Source organism: Rhincodon typus, chromosome 16 (assembly GCF_021869965.1).
Source record: "Rhincodon typus isolate 14 chromosome 16, sRhiTyp1.1, whole genome shotgun sequence".
NCBI classification, from domain to species: Eukaryota; Metazoa; Chordata; class Chondrichthyes; order Orectolobiformes; family Rhincodontidae; genus Rhincodon; species Rhincodon typus.
In genome coordinates, this window is record NC_063347.1 from 60,587,910 (window position 1) to 60,603,447 (window position 15,538).

The following is a 15,538-nucleotide window of genomic DNA, read 5'->3' on the forward strand; positions in this document are numbered from 1 at the left end:
CTGTCCCTCTGTCCCTCTGTCCCTCTGTCCCTCTGTCCCTCTGTCCCGCTGTCCCGCTGTCCCTCTGTCCCGCTGTCCCTCTGTCCCGCTGTCCCGCTGTCCCTCTGTCCCTCTGTCCCGCTGTCCCTCTGTCCCGCCACAGCTGATGCTGTATTTAGTTTCAGTATCACAGGCTAGGGAGCCAGCTAATGTACAAATGTGATGTTAGTGCTGGGTAAGAACATGATCTGCCCAACATGTTGGTCTTTGGGTGTTGGTGGAGCACAATGGTGAGAATCTTCTCTGTGGGTCGGAAGGTCTCGATAGTGGACTAAATACTTCCAATAAGAGTACAAACAGACCAAAGAGATAAGTGTCACAGAATAAAACTGTATTTTGAAATTAGATAAACACTGAAGTGCGCACATCTGACTTCTTTTCCACTGTAAAAGTTCAGTTTTCTTCAGCCTCTTCTCTTCAGGGAAAATGTGAAGGAAAAATTGGCGTACTTTTTTGTGGTTTTTGGTGAGTCTTGTCAGCGGAAGATATCTCATGCCGGTACCTGAGCTGTGAGCACTGGTCAGCTATTCAGCTGCGAAAAACTGTGTAATGTCTTAATCTTGCTTTTGCTTTTACTCTCACTGGATCTCGCCAGGCCCTCCCCTGAAAACTACAAACATCCTTTCAGTTGGCCTCCTTAGTTTGTCTTTTGTGATAATGGTTAAAGTTAAAACAATGTGTGTTGGCTATAGCCAGATTAGTTACTAGTCTTCCAACTGTATTAATGGACTACCCTTTGCCTGATAGTCATTTAATTCCTGTCTGTCTCTTTCCTAAAGAGAGAAATGTTGCACATCTGCATTGAACATTTTTCTCCCTCAAGTGAGGCTCAGCAGATTGAGAGACAAGGACATGTGATTGTCAGTATGTTGGAACTTTATCACAATTGGAATAGGTCACGTTGGTTAAGTAGGATCATGGTGGCTTCATATTTGGAAAACTGCATTACACTTGGCACAGTAAAGTTTGGTGGATACAGAACACACAGTGAAGAATGTGGGATGGTTTAAGGCCTTGTGCAGGGAATACCATTCAGGTGGTGGTCACGGAAGAAGAAAAATCAGGGCCAAGAACTCTGGGCAAAGTTTCCCGTCTTTAATTTGAAACTGATTTTATACTCGCATACGTCCTCTTGCACAGTCTCTCGAGCCCATATCAGCTCTTACATGGACCCACCCACCATTGCAACTGCAGTTCCATAGCAAATGTTTGATAAATTTGTGCCCTCTTAACACCTCTAATTGTGTGTGTTATCATGAAAGCTGTAAGTGTGCCTTTCTTTGACTCCGTTTAACACCTCACATCTGATACATCGGGTGGAGTTAGCCAATGTCATAGTCACAGCTATCTTGGGAACCTTGCACTTCCCTGCTGCTCTCCCTTCCTTCCTTCTTTTCTGCCTTCCTCACTTCTCCAAATCTTCTTGCCATGCCTTCCCTTTGTTTAACGGTTCTCATGAGGACAAGGGTTGAAGGCCACGTTGGGGAAAGAGAGATTTAGCAGAAGTTCTTGAATTCTGGTGACAAACCTATCCCTTTGCCATTTCTCTTACGCTCCCACCTGAGAAGATAGATGTTGTGTTTTGAACAGTGGTGTCGATCAGTTGCCATATGAAGAAACCATTGGAGAATGGTCAAGAACAGAATGTGAGCACTCCTCAGTGCTTGCTATAAAGTCAGGGTGATTAAAATACACATGCATTAATCAAATACGTAAAACGCAAGTTGTGGCAAAGGAGCGTTTACAAGCATAATTGTCCCAGGATGATTTTAATTTGATATTTTGACTGTCGAGTGCAAAAGTGACACCTTCCATTAGAGGCCACATCTGGAAAAAGACAGCGACTGATGTGCATCATTCCCTCCTGTAAACTGGGAACTAGTGGAGCAGGGGATTGATTCTGCACCACACGATGGTTCCTGGTATATTGGAAACTGTTGATTGTGGTGCAGCAATTTCTAGAATGTCATTGACGTAGGAGAATTATGGCTTCAGTCACTATTGTAATATATCCTTTAGGACAAACTCCTTGACTTCCTGTAGGAATCCTGTAAGAGGTCCACTTACAACTACTTTACCTCCCATTGGGTGAACTTGCAAATGGGCTTCCAAAGATATTTCTACGTGTATCTTACAGAATAGCTCACTCTGAGGAATGTGTTGGTATTAACGTGTAACATAAAGAGGGTGTGATAAATGGTGAAAAGTCATGGTAATGCTGTGACTGCATTAATGCATCATATAGCATTAGCACAAGTATTCATATTCTGATATATATGTGGACTTAGAAATTCAACAAGTTGCAAGCCTTCTTTTTTTTAAGAGAGCACTCTGTTCCCTTGCATAACTTCCTTTTGGGATCTTCCCAGTCCAGCTTTGATTTTCCTCCCAACTTTGAAACGATCCCCAGGATTATTGGTATTATCCATAATTCTGATCATATTGCTCTGTACTCTCCTTGTCAGTGTTTGGAGCAGTTGACCAAGGCATCCAGATCTTTTGAGACAGCCCTCGTGTCAATCTGTTCTCACCTATTGGAATATAAGTGTTGTATTGCTGCAGCAATAGCTTCTCGACCCTCTCCTGTCAACATAGGTGTTATCCAAGTACTTATCCATGCCCCTTTCTTGACTGCCTGGAGCTGTGTCCCCCAGTGTTATCCCCAGACACTGGATCAACTTCCATGCACTGATGCCAGCTCTATCTCTTGACCACCCTTTCGGTAACTCTCATGCTTCCTTCTCAGCCTTTGTTTTATCAGATAGCTTGACCTCCGCTCAAATTTCAGGAAGTTTGAAGACATTTTAGACTAATGTTCCTGATGGGTTGGTGAAGAGATCAAGACATCCCTGTTGACAGTCCCATCATAGATAATGGGATCGGGGTGGTGTCAAACTGTTTCCTACCAGGCTGGTTACGTTGTTATCTTTAGCCATTCCTTAACCCTGTATCTCAGGCTCAATCAGAATGTTAGCATTGAATGAACAAATCGTAAAATGTACTTCTCCCGAAAAAAGAACTCCTCCCCCTATCCCTGGCTCTTTTGGATTTTCAGCTTCTGGAGGATCTGAGTCTATGACTGGTCACCAGCATTTTCTGTGCAAAGTCTGGCCAAAAGTAGCCACCTAGTTTGGTAGCACCATGGGGTGGGTTTAATACTTACTCAATCACCTGGATTCATTATTGGGATCTGAAGCAGCAGTGCCATCGAAACTGCACCCTGGGCTTCTAAGGTTACAGCTTTTTCTAATTCAAACAGGTGGGAAAGATGACGCTGGACAAATAATGGAAACTCTCCATTGTCTTGCGTTGGTTGGTTGAACTCGAGTAGGCACAGGGCTACTGCTGGAGATTGCACTGCCTCAGCTGTTGTCAATTTCTGTCTAAAACTTGTGAAATCTGAGCAAGTGCTGTAGAGGGAAGTTTGAACAACAGCCCCTTCAAAGTTTGGGTGGGGAGGGGGTGGTGGGGGCGCTGTGTGGAAGTGGGGAGGAAGGGAAAAGAGGCAAGCCATAACAGACTGGACTGTGACCCCTTGTGATGACTAAGATGACCAGGGGCTGGCAACCCCCTGTTCAACAGCAGGACACCCCTTAGGTCCCAAAACGCAGACACATTTTGTGGTGTTTATTTTCCAGTCAGTTCAGGGAATATGCAAGGGCAGGTTCAAGAGCCAGTTTCAGCTCTGCTGAAGTATGTTAGTGGGACTGAACACTCAATGTAGCAGCCTGGGCTTGAGTGTGAGTGTTAGTGTGATGAGAAGATCACAATTGAAGAACCTTGTCCTTGTTTTGATGTGTTGTATGTGGCTATACTCTGAGGATGTGGATTCAAACCCCACTGTAGCAGACAGTGGGATTTAAATTCAGTTAATACTTTTGGAATGTAAAGCAAGTCTCAGTAATGGTGACCATGAAAACGAAGATTATTCCAAAAAGGAATCCACTGGATTCACTAATGCCCTTTTTGTACGGAGGGAAATTTGCTATGCTTGTCTAGTCTGACCTACGTGTGACTTCAGAGCCATGGTGATATGTCAGGCTCACTGCTGCTCTCTGAAATGGCCTGGGAAGCTGCTTGGTCAAGGTCAGTTGGGGGTGGGCAGCAAAGGCTGGCCCTGCCAGTCACCACCCCCCAACACCCCACAACACCCCACGAAAGAATGAAGAGAAAACCTCCGAACGAATGTTAACTGACACCACAAACGTATCGTTTTTTTGTAATTGTGACTGACCTTGTTCTTGATTCCAGTTTTCCAGTGAGCACTTTCCAAATTGGGCCGGGTGACGACTTATCAACGAAGTGGCACAGGCCAACAGTTAAAAGTTAAATTTTGCTCTTCAGTTTACACTCTCCCCGCGCCCCGATTTTATTGCAGTTATTGTCATAGGTCGCACTGTCCTTTTGAGTGTGAACCAAACATTCAGAAACATAGAGTCACTCATCAAGTCTTGTTCCTCCCACTCAAACCTCGAGAATAACCAAATTACTCATTGTAGCTTGTGATGGAAGGCTTGAAATTGCTTTAGCTAGATGTTAAGGAGATTTACACCCAACTTGTCTATTTTCAGAATGCCCCAGAGCTGAGTCTGTGTAAGGATCATACAGAATGGACAATTAGTTTTGTTTCTTTTTGCATTTGTGCTGAATACTCCAAGTTTCAACAAGATCATTAATGGGGAAACTTACCTAGGTTTCATCAATTGGGAGAGTTGGTAAAAGCAAGGAACAACCTTGACTTGAAAGGCTGAACTGAGTAGTGCTTTCTGTTGATGTTTGTTTTAATGAGTAGCTCTGCAAGTTGCTGGAATGGCTGTGATCTGTACAGACATCACCTGTAGGTTTGGCAAAGAGCACACTAATGCCATGGTTAAGTGACAAAGCAGCATCTGGTCTGAAAGATGGTACAGCCGGAATTGCATGTTCAGAAATGCTATTCTAAATTTTGAAGAGAAGACTTGATGCACAAATAAGCCAAGTGGGAGGCTGGGTCCTGGTGTGGTCTGCCTGTGTTTCCAATGGCCAGCTGGTACCACGGGCTATGGCAGTGCATACGAAGAGTTCATCTTGGCTTCGTTCTCTACTGAAACAGGCTATAATCATAGAATCACTACAGTGTGGAAAGAGGCCATTTGGCCCATCAAGTCTGCACTGATCCTCCAGAGAACATCCTGCCCAGACTTAGCCCCTGTACTATCCCCTTAAACCCTATTATCATGGTTAATCCACCTAGCTTGCATATCCCTGGACACTACGGGCAATTTAGCATGGCCAATCCACCTAACCTGCACATCTTCGGGCTGTGGGAGGAAACAGGAATGCCTGGCAGAAACCCACACAGACACAGGAAGAATGTGCAAACTTCCTACAGTCAGTCCCTGAGGCTGGAATCGAACCTGGGTCCCTGGTGCTGTGAGGCTGCAGTGCTAACCACTGTGTGACCGTGCTGCCCGAATGTGCAGGGAACCAGGAAATGGAGAGACAGAGAGATTGGGACAGTGTCATGCTCACCACCTTAATGAGGAAAATCTAAGTAAGATTACAAAGAAATGAAAATGCTTGGAAAAACTTTAAAATCCTCTGTCTGTTTTATAACATACAGCTCCATTCAGAACACCTGCTATACTGAAGTGCTCATGCCAGCTAGTAACAGGACCTGGATAATATCCAAGGTCGGATTTTAAGAGTCATGTGACACTCGTGCTAGGCAAATATTGGGCAATCATCACCTCAAATAGGAGAAACCAATTCACTTTCTCCAATGGCACAACTTGCACTGAGTTTTTCACCCTCACCTCCAGCAATAGCATTGAGAGAGAACAAGAGCTTTAAATAGCCAGCAATTACCAACACTGTGGCCATGGGAATAGGGTTGAGACGAGGCTTTCGGTGCTGCTTGGTTCACGTCCTGACTCCTCCTCCATCGCGAGTCACGGTTGCACTGAGATCAAATGCCACCTGTATAGATTGCTGTGACAACAACAACATTGAGTGAGTTTGACTCCATCTAGGTCGGAATGGTTTCTTTTTGATTGGTAATTCAGGCACTGGACTAAAAATCACCCCTCCAAGTTGAAGCGCTGAGCATACTTGAGTGGGTTTGTTGGTGTTGCCGATCTCCTTTTTAGAAACAAAAGGCCATGTGCTAACATTAGCTAAGGCAGTCATATGGACATTTGAAATGGACCTGATCAATTCTGTGATAGGAAGGGAGAAAGAAGTGACTCCTGCAGGAAGTGCATGTGTAGAGACGTATCAGTAAAGTCAGACAGTGCTGTTCTCCGTGGTTCCAGGATCTGCTCAAATAGCTCTTTGACACTCCGTATCCAGGATGTGGGCACAAAAAAAGTCCTGTAGCTGTGGAGTCCGGGCCAGCTGTGCTGCCCTCTGAGATATAAAGTCTTTGTTTAGAAAAGGAAGGTAATATTTTGATGCCTTAGGAAATAGGCCAGTGTACTTCCAGATTGATAATTACAGGTTGTTGACAAGTATTTGCAACTATCTTCCCCACTTGTATGCATGATCAAGTATTTATATCTTTTTTGGGGGTTAGGGGGTGCAGGAGGAAGGAAAAATTCATCACAGCTTAAGGCTGTCATAGGGAAAATGCATTTTGTTAAACATAAGCTTGAACCTCACTGGCATAAAGAGGATTATGACTGCACACTGACCTTAGCACATTTTTATTGCACTTGAAACTTGGAATAAAGCTTCTTTTCACAACTTATGTGCTGAAGTTGTAGGAGAGTAGCAGGAGGATGGCACATTAAATGACAGAATGTTTTGCTCCTTCTTTTGAATATAGTCCAAAAGAACTGTTTTGTTTTCTAATGGGAAAAGTTTCCTTTCAATCTGACTGAAGTTGGTTCATGAAGCTCTATAAGGCCACAATGGTCAGAAAATCTTTGATAGGAAATGCCCATTGGTAGTGCACCTTCCAGTGAAGGGGACAATGGAAACTGGGGAGACAGTAGGAATTTCAAACTGCTTGGGATATCCTGAATATTTTTCACAACCCCCTCCTGTTAAGAGACAACCCAGTTCAGACGCACAATAGAACTCCGTGCTCTGCCTCAGACATGGGCTATATGGTTTCTACCCAGAACATAGCAGTTGTGAGTTGGTGCTGAACTGTCTTGGTTTCTCTGCCTTGAACTTATGGTCCACCCTGGCCAGTGTTCAGAGTATAAGGAAAATAACATCTGGTTATCTGCAGAGGCCTGAAATGGGAGAAATTAATTGAAATTCTTCCATTTTGATGGTGGTTTGGGTGGATGTTTAATTGTTCATTTTAAAACACCTGTGTTTCTTAATTTGTAAGCTTCTCGTTATAAATGAGTTTTTTTTTTCTTGTTTGTTTTCCTCTGTAGACTGCCTCTTTAAGCTATGTCCCATGAACCGGTACTCTGCTCAGAAACAGTTCTGGAAAGCAGCTAAGCCCGGGGCCAATACGACTACAGATGCAGTGCTGCTCAATAAGCTACACGTAAGTAGAATGTACTTCTAAAGTATACTGGTGTTGTCTTTGGAAGCAGTAGGACTGATTTAATATGCCAGCTCCTCCTTGTAATCTTGATTTTACAGCAACTTGAGGGCTTTCGTTTTTACAGGGTGTATTTTAAAGGGATATCAGTTGAAAGGCTTGAGTACAAAAATCCATGCAGACTGTCCAGTGTGGTACTGAAGCATCATTGTTTTGTCTGAGGGTCCAAATTGCCAAACAACAAGCAGGTACTTTGGTTAAACCAGAAGATGCCATGGCCCCATTTTGAAGAGGTGTTCTGGTCAATACTCATCCCTCAATCAGCCCAACAGGAATACATTTAATGATCACTGGGGGAGTTTGCTGTGTACACATTTGGCTGCCACATCTCCACTGTTACAATTGTGACAACACTCCAAGTATAATGAATTATAAAGTGCTTTGGGGTTGCCTGAGGTTGTGAAATGCACTATTTAAGTGCAAATGCTTTCTGGAGTGGCATCTCTTCCGCCCCACCACCCATATTTCCATTTCACAACTCCATTAAAAATTCCATCTGGGAAGTACTGCAAAAGTTCAGACTCCTGAACAAAATGACTGCAATTAGAGAGGGTGCTGGTTTCACCATTCCGATTTCTTGAAGTGGCTTTATTAGTTCCACGTGACTGCCCGGCTAAAATACTGGCAGGTGATGAAGACTTTGCCTCTTCTGGCGTGTTGGGGAGGCTCTTGTCAGTCTGTGTAGCATCTTCACCGCAAAGTGTGTGTGAAAAGGCCATAGGCATTGTTGCAGTCACACAGGCCTCCATTGTGAAATGGACCAAATTGGGTGGCCATGAATGAGTTTACAAGTACCGTTTGCCATGTGCAGCTTTCAATGGATGACCTGTTGATGAACCACTAACAGAGTTGCTAGCTGTATTGGAATGTACTTCTGGAAGCATGAAGACATTACCACTGCTGCTACCCCTCCTCCCAAACCTTTCTCAACACCCCACTCCAACCCTGCCATTGCTCATAAATCATAACTATCATCGCCGCACATTCCCAGTGGAAAGCAGCCTTTCCTGTCATGTTGGTGTTACGCTGATGGCTCTTGGTCACCACATTTTTTGGTTCTGATTGGCCAAGTCATGGAGTGTATGCAAGACAAAGGTGGATAGGATTTTGATTAGTCAGGGGATCAACAGCTATGGATAGGAGGCTGGAGAATGGAGTTGAGAAACATATTAGCCAGATTGAATGGCGGAGTAGACTCGAAGGGCTGAATGGACTAATTCTGCTTCTATATTTTGTGGTGTCATGATTGGTTTATGCAATCAACAAACTGTCTCTGGGATTTCGTCCATCCCACCTCCTCTTGCCCTCACCCGCTGCTTGAACAAAGCAGCAGTGTAAACACACATGTCAGTGAGTTCAAGTAACTTGTTTCCACAGCCCTTCATTTCAGCAGCCATCTTCTGATTTTTGTCTATAATCCAAAATAATGAAAAATAAAAATGGGCATTGCATCACTGATTCTCTTGTGCAGTTCGAGTGCTCAAACTAACTTCGTTTCTTCGCTAGATGCAGGAGTTTAGGAATCCTCCACGTGAGCATACACTATGTTCTTTTATCCTGTCTTATGTTGATCATTTATGATATTTATGATCAGAAATTTTTTTGATGCAAGTTTCTCCACTGAAGTCAGCTTACTGTTGTGATTCTGTTCCATGTCAGGTGTACTGTAGGCTTCCCTGGGATTCTAGATTGCTGCTGTTGCTGAATACTTTGTCAGTGATTACCACAAATCACCAAATTTCCTTCTGATCCTTGTGCCTGCTTTAACCTGTTGTGTAAAACACCAGAATGCAGGTTCCAATTTTCTGTACAAGCTGAAGCAAGGAAGTATTTGAAACAACTGGCAGTTAGTGATGAGAAATGAAAATGTCAGACGTCCCAAATGTGTACTTCTGCTGACACAGTGACCTCTGTCGTTATGTCTCTCTTTGTCCCCATACCTCCTACCTGCCCATCCCACAAACATCTCCCATTTTCTCTGTGTAGCTTGTCTTTCTGTCCACCCTCCCGAGAGAGTATGAAAGCTAGTCTAACAATTGGTGAGGAAATGATCATCTTTCCTCCTGAGCCTAAGGCCATGATTTTGTCTGGATGGTCTCTGTCATCAATCTTTGAGGATGCAACAATCACCAAGAAGTTTTTTGGTCCAGTTCCAGATCAGGTTACTGCTCCCAACCATTGTGGTAAGCAGTTCCCAGGTCCAGCTTCAAGATGATCTTACTGGAACACTTACCAGTTGCTCAATGCTGGAAGCATAACAATGAGCTAGAATTATCTGAATAGTCCTGTTGTAGTCATGACCCAAATAGCCATCGGAAAACAGCTATGTGAAGAGTGAGAAAGAGACACTGCTGATCAACTGGGAATGAACAATAAATGCAGGCCTTGCATGTATCCCAAGAATACTTTGAAGAATATGTATATGTATAATTGTCCTTCATCAATATGGTAGGCAGAAAGCCTGGTGATCTAGTCAGCAGCGTCTTGGACCAGCTTCTGGCTTGGAGGCAGTGTTCTGTTCCAGGACGCTCGGGGCAAGGTAGGAGCATTCATGATGTGATTCAGTAGGTTGTTCATCGGCCTGCTAATTCCTTGCTTTTCCATCATAAGCACAAGGAGAATAAAGTGAATGTGGATACAAACAAATGTTGTAGATGCTCTTTCTTTTTTGGAATTTCTCTGGTAATAAGAGTTTTTAAAAAATATAGTTTGAAACATTCCCTTACCTTCCCCACTTCTGCACACAAGACAAGCCCATTAGCTGAGTTTGTACAAAGTGCATTTATTATCACCAGTCTGAGTAATTGGGATACAATTTTAAAAAAAAGTGCTTCCCTGTTAATTCAATTGTAGTATTGGATTAGGTTGACATTGTGCTCAATTTGTGTTTTGTATGTGTGCATGTGCACCTGTTAGCTCTCATTGATTTCAGTTCCTAAAAAAAAATGCTTGATTTCAAACATCTGTTTGTTTAGGGTTCAATGGGGGAGATTTCATTCCACCAGTTAACTGAGAAGGGGGAAGGGAAATGGAGGTCATCTGCAGCAAATGTGTTTGAGAGAGTGAGTTCTGAAACATTGGAGCAGGAACAGACCATTCTACCCTAGACCGTGTTTGACAAATCAGTTTGGTTTACAGCTGCTCTTTCCCTCCAATCCCTTTCCACCCACCTTTGCTCCATACCATTTTGATCCCTTTACCTAATAAAAACATCAATCAAACTCCACTCAGGAAAATTTTAAACTGAGTCAGCATCCAGTGCCTTTCGTTGAGTTTCACATTTTCACTACTACTTGTGTGGGGGGGTGGGGCGGGAATATAAAAATGCTTGCAGATTTCACTCCTCACTTGGTCTAATTCTAAGATACTGCCTCCTTGTTCTGAGAATTTGAATTGAGACTCTAAAAATAGATAAGGTGGACAAAGAAATGCTATTCCCATTGGCTGACCTAAATGACAAAATGTTAGGGTTTTGGGCAAGATTGCAAAGGAGATGTGATGAGAGACAACAGTTTTACATGGTCAACGGTAATGACCTGAGACTCGCTACCTATGAGGGTGATGGAAGAGGAGATTATTGAAGATTCCAAAATAAAATCAGATGTGCCCTTGGGGGAAATAAACTGAAACTGCAAGGGAAATGAGACAGACTGGATAGTTATAGGGTGCTGGTATGGACTTGATAGACCAAATATCCTCTTTTTTTTTTGAACTGAGTGAGTTACCAGAGGCACACAATCTCTATCTTCCTCCACAAAAGGACTTGCATCTTAAACATTTTCAACTGGCTCACCCCTAGCCATCAAAATTCCTGGAGTTTCATTTGGAGACTGGATATGATGGTGCATTCAGATTTGTTCCAAAAAAAATCCATCAGTGGAAATTTTGTTTATAAGCAGACTTTTTATTGCAAATCTATATGGGTCAGATTTTATGGCTGTGACCTATTGACACTGCAGCTTCTCCCCCTCTCTGTCAAAAGTGGGGGAAAAAAAAAAAATCCCCGACTGGGAAAGCTAAAGGCCATGTAGAAACTGGAGACTTTCACTAGTGAGCAACAGCGTTCCATTGCTGTAACTTTGCTCGATTGTGTATTTTAATTGGAGTGTTTGCACTGCATTTCAATAAACCTTACGATCTTGTTCAAGAATGTCTTGATACTCTACCCACTGTTTGTACTGAAGCACATCAGCTGCGGTCTCGTAATCTTGGAGGATTTCCCATTGCTGTCAGAAAATAAATATTCACGAACAGATCGACTCTTCCAAGAACATGTTATGACTAATTATCTTGGTTGGCAAAGATGTTGGTTTTTTTTTTTTTTTTAAAATTTCGGGCTAATTTCAGTGTTACTGCTGCTTTTAAAATTGAAATCTCTCTCAAGATCCTTCAAGTTAGTCCCCACATCCGCCATATTTTTTCCAAAGAAAACAGCTATACCAGGTGAGCATCTCCATGGTGATGCCAACTTGTTTCTGAATTGGATCTTTTATCTGTTGACAGTTAGGAGAGGATATACCCTGTCCAGTTCACTTGTCCCCTTCTGTCACACAACGTCATAGCCATACTCTTCAGTCCAATCGGTCCATGCTGACCATAATCCCAAACTAAAGTAGTCCCCACCTGCCTGCACTTAACCCATATCCCTCCAAACATTTCTTCTTCATGAACTTATCCAAATGGCTTTTAAACGTTGTTCCTCCAGAAGTTCATTCCACACACGAACCACTCTGTTTAAAAATTTTTTTAAATTGCTCCTCATCTTTTTTTTGTTTTTAAAATCTTTCTCTTCTCACCTTAAAAATATGCCCACTCATCTTGAAATTCCCCACCCTAGGAAAAAGACACTGCCATTCACCTTGTGTATACCCCTCATGATTTTATAAACATCTGTACGGTTGCCCCTTAACCTTCTACACTGCAATGAAAAAAGACTCGGCCTATTCAGCCTCTCCTTGTACCTGAAACCCTCCAGTCCTGGCAAATCTTTTCTGAACCCTCTCCAGCTTATATCCTTCTGATAACAGGGTGACCAGAACTGGACACAGCACTCCAGAAGAGGCCTCACCAACGTTCTGGACAACCTCAGGATGATGTCTTAACTCCTATACTCAAAAGGTCTGAGCAATGAAGGCAAGAGCGCCAAATGTCACATTAACCACCCTGTGCACATGTGATGCAAACTTCAATGAATTATGTACTGACCCCTAGGTGTCTCTGTTCCACAACACTGCCCAAGGCCCTAGATTAACTTGCACCTCATTACTCACTGGCAATAACACTCGGCCGTATATCCATAGGCTGATCCGACATGTAGAATTTTCACTTTAAACATGCTCTAGGAAGTGCTTTTTGTGCAGTAAGAATACTTGCACTTCCCCTTTCCTCAGGGAGAATTCAGAAGGGCAGATCCTGCAGTGCCACGCTTTCCTTGTTGGTAGTTTTTGCAGGTGTATGTACATCGGCTAATTTCACTCGACAGCCTTTGGACTTGTTAGGGTTAGCTACTACTGGGATTAAATGGTTCTTTCCCCATTGAAGAATCCCCCTGCTGCCCCACCACCTTTTCCAAAATAGAGAAATTTTGGTAAGTTTTTGGCTAAATCCTGACAGGAGGTTTCTTCTAAATCTATCAAGGTAACTCCGAAGTTGATTCAGTCTCCACAGTGCACAGCTGTGTACATTTTAGTACTCTTCCTGAATGAAGCCTTTTTGATGTCGGAATTCAGGGGAAGGTTTATTTTTGCATTCCAACGGTTCTATCACCTGAAGTTTGAACTTTTGCTAGACTGTAAGGAGCTTAATAGTGTTGCTGTTAAAAGGGAGGATTCACTGAAGCAATGTGGTGCTGTTCAGGACTGCAAAAGGCATTCAGAGATGCTATCTTACTCCCAGCAACTTGGGAGCTGACCCCTGGCTTTTATTCAACATTTTGGTTGTTACGTGCAAAGAATAATAGTGAATTTAGAGAGAGGAATACAAGAAGAGATTCTTACTGAACTGACAATCTTGCATTGTAAGAACTTGCTGTGAGCAAATAGGTTGGAAATGTAATCTCACAGCAGTGACTGTGCTTCAAAAATACTGCAGCGGCTGCAAAACGGTTTGGCACATTATGTCTCATATCCCCACAAATTTGTACACAGTGATAATGTCACTGGACAAGCAATCTGGAACGCATGACCTCCCTTCTGGGGACAAGGGTTCAAATTCCACTGTGGTAAATAGTGAAATTTTAATTCACTGAAAGAAATTGAATTAACAAGCTAACATAAGGCGACCATGTTACCACACTATATGTTACAATAATCTAATCTGGACCACTAATGTCCTTTTCCAGAAGGAAACGTGCCATCTTTACCTGGTCTGGATGACCAGTAACTCCAGACCCACAGCAATGTGTTTGCCTGTTTAGTAGGAATGTATAATAAATGCTGGCGAGTGATGCCCAGATCCCACGAACAGACTTTTTGTTTGGAAAAAAAAAAGATAATTCACAGCCATGGAAGAGTGTCTGTACATATTATTGGTATAGACTTCCAGAAGGCATTTGATAAAGTCCCTCCCCTTAAGGGTTGAAATCTATGGATTTGAAGGCAAGTTATGGACTTGGTTGGGAAACTAGCTGAGCCCAGGAGAGCAGGGATAATGGGAACTCTCGTTGGCAGGATGTGACTAGCGATGTCCTTCAGAAATCAAAGCTGGAGATTCCTCTATTCACTATTTATCAATGGCTTAGAGGATGGAATATAAAACCACATACATGGGATTTCTGATAACACAAAGGTACATCATTCGAAGTAGGGAAGATGGAAGCATAAGATTAAAAAGTAATATTGATTGTTAAAGTGAATGTGCAAAGCTGAGGAAAATGGGCTTGCAGATGCAAGGAAGTTCCCAGCAAAGAAGGGGACTGTAGTTTCCATTTAATTGGTGCTGGCTTTCTGCAAGAGCAACATGATTCATCCCACCCCGCCGCCCCTGCCTGTAGTCCTACAATTCGTTTTGTTTCCTTGGTTTTCCAGTTCCTTTTTGACAGTCGTGATGGAATCTGCCACCATCACATTATAGCCGATGCATTCCAGATCTTTAACCACTCGGAGTTTAAAAACCCTCTTCCTCTTATTACCTCTGCATCTCAGTAACTTAAGATCAGTGTTCTGTTCTTGACCCTTCTGCTAAAGGGAACACTTTCTCCCTAGCTACTCTGTTCAGATCCCTTTGTGATTGTAAGCACCTCCTATCTGATTTCTCTGAACTTGCTGTTTATTAAGGAGAGACTGGGATGAAGTCAGGTGATGTTATGACAGTGTGGATATCTGATTGGAAGCTCCTTCCAGTGTAGCTATGGTACTAAGGTTGAGAACAGTCTGATTTACCCTCAGACCGTTGCTAGGGAGTGGCATTTGTGGCATTTACAAAGAGGATGGCTTTGGTCTTCCCCATATTCAGTTGGAGGAAATTTGCTCTTCATCGAGTAACAGATGCCAGACAATTCTAGCAGAGAATGGAGTCGAGAGATGTGGTGTGGGAGAATTGAATGTTTGTAAGCAAACTAATGTCGTGCTTTTGGATGATATCACCTTAGTGCAGCGTGCAGCATGCAGATGAGAAGACGAAGGGAGCTATAGATAGTTGCAGATGTAACACCATGGGAATTGGAGCCAGTGATACCAGTAGCCTGGCTCCAAGTTCTTATCAGTGCAAGGCTTCTCAGATTGTCGTGACAAGGCCTTTTTTGGGGGAATTAAACGAAGCAGAACATGTGATCTGTTTTGAGCCTTTCTAACATGTTAGGGGGAGGCAGTGATGTGGTGGTAAGGTCACTGGACTGGTAATCTAGAACCTTTAGGCTAATGTTGTGAGGAACACCGAAAGAACGGTGGATGCTGTAAATTGGGAACAAAAACAGAAGTTGCTGGAAAAGCTCAGCAGGTCTGGCAGCATCTGTGAAGA

General features: G+C 43.0%; 1 protein-coding gene across 4 annotated transcripts in view; it reads left to right on the forward strand.

Annotated features, from left to right (window-relative positions):
• The window catches only part of itpr1b (inositol 1,4,5-trisphosphate receptor, type 1b), a 500,439-nt gene that overhangs the window by 131,557 nt on the left and 353,344 nt on the right, over positions 1-15,538 (forward strand). For all 4 annotated transcript variants that reach the window (XM_048606463.1, XM_048606462.1, XM_048606465.1 and 1 more), the window contains exon 4: positions 7,410-7,525. In XM_048606463.1, coding sequence (XP_048462420.1) covers positions 7,410-7,525 — 116 coding nt within the window. The remainder of the gene's footprint in view (positions 1-7,409; positions 7,526-15,538) is intronic.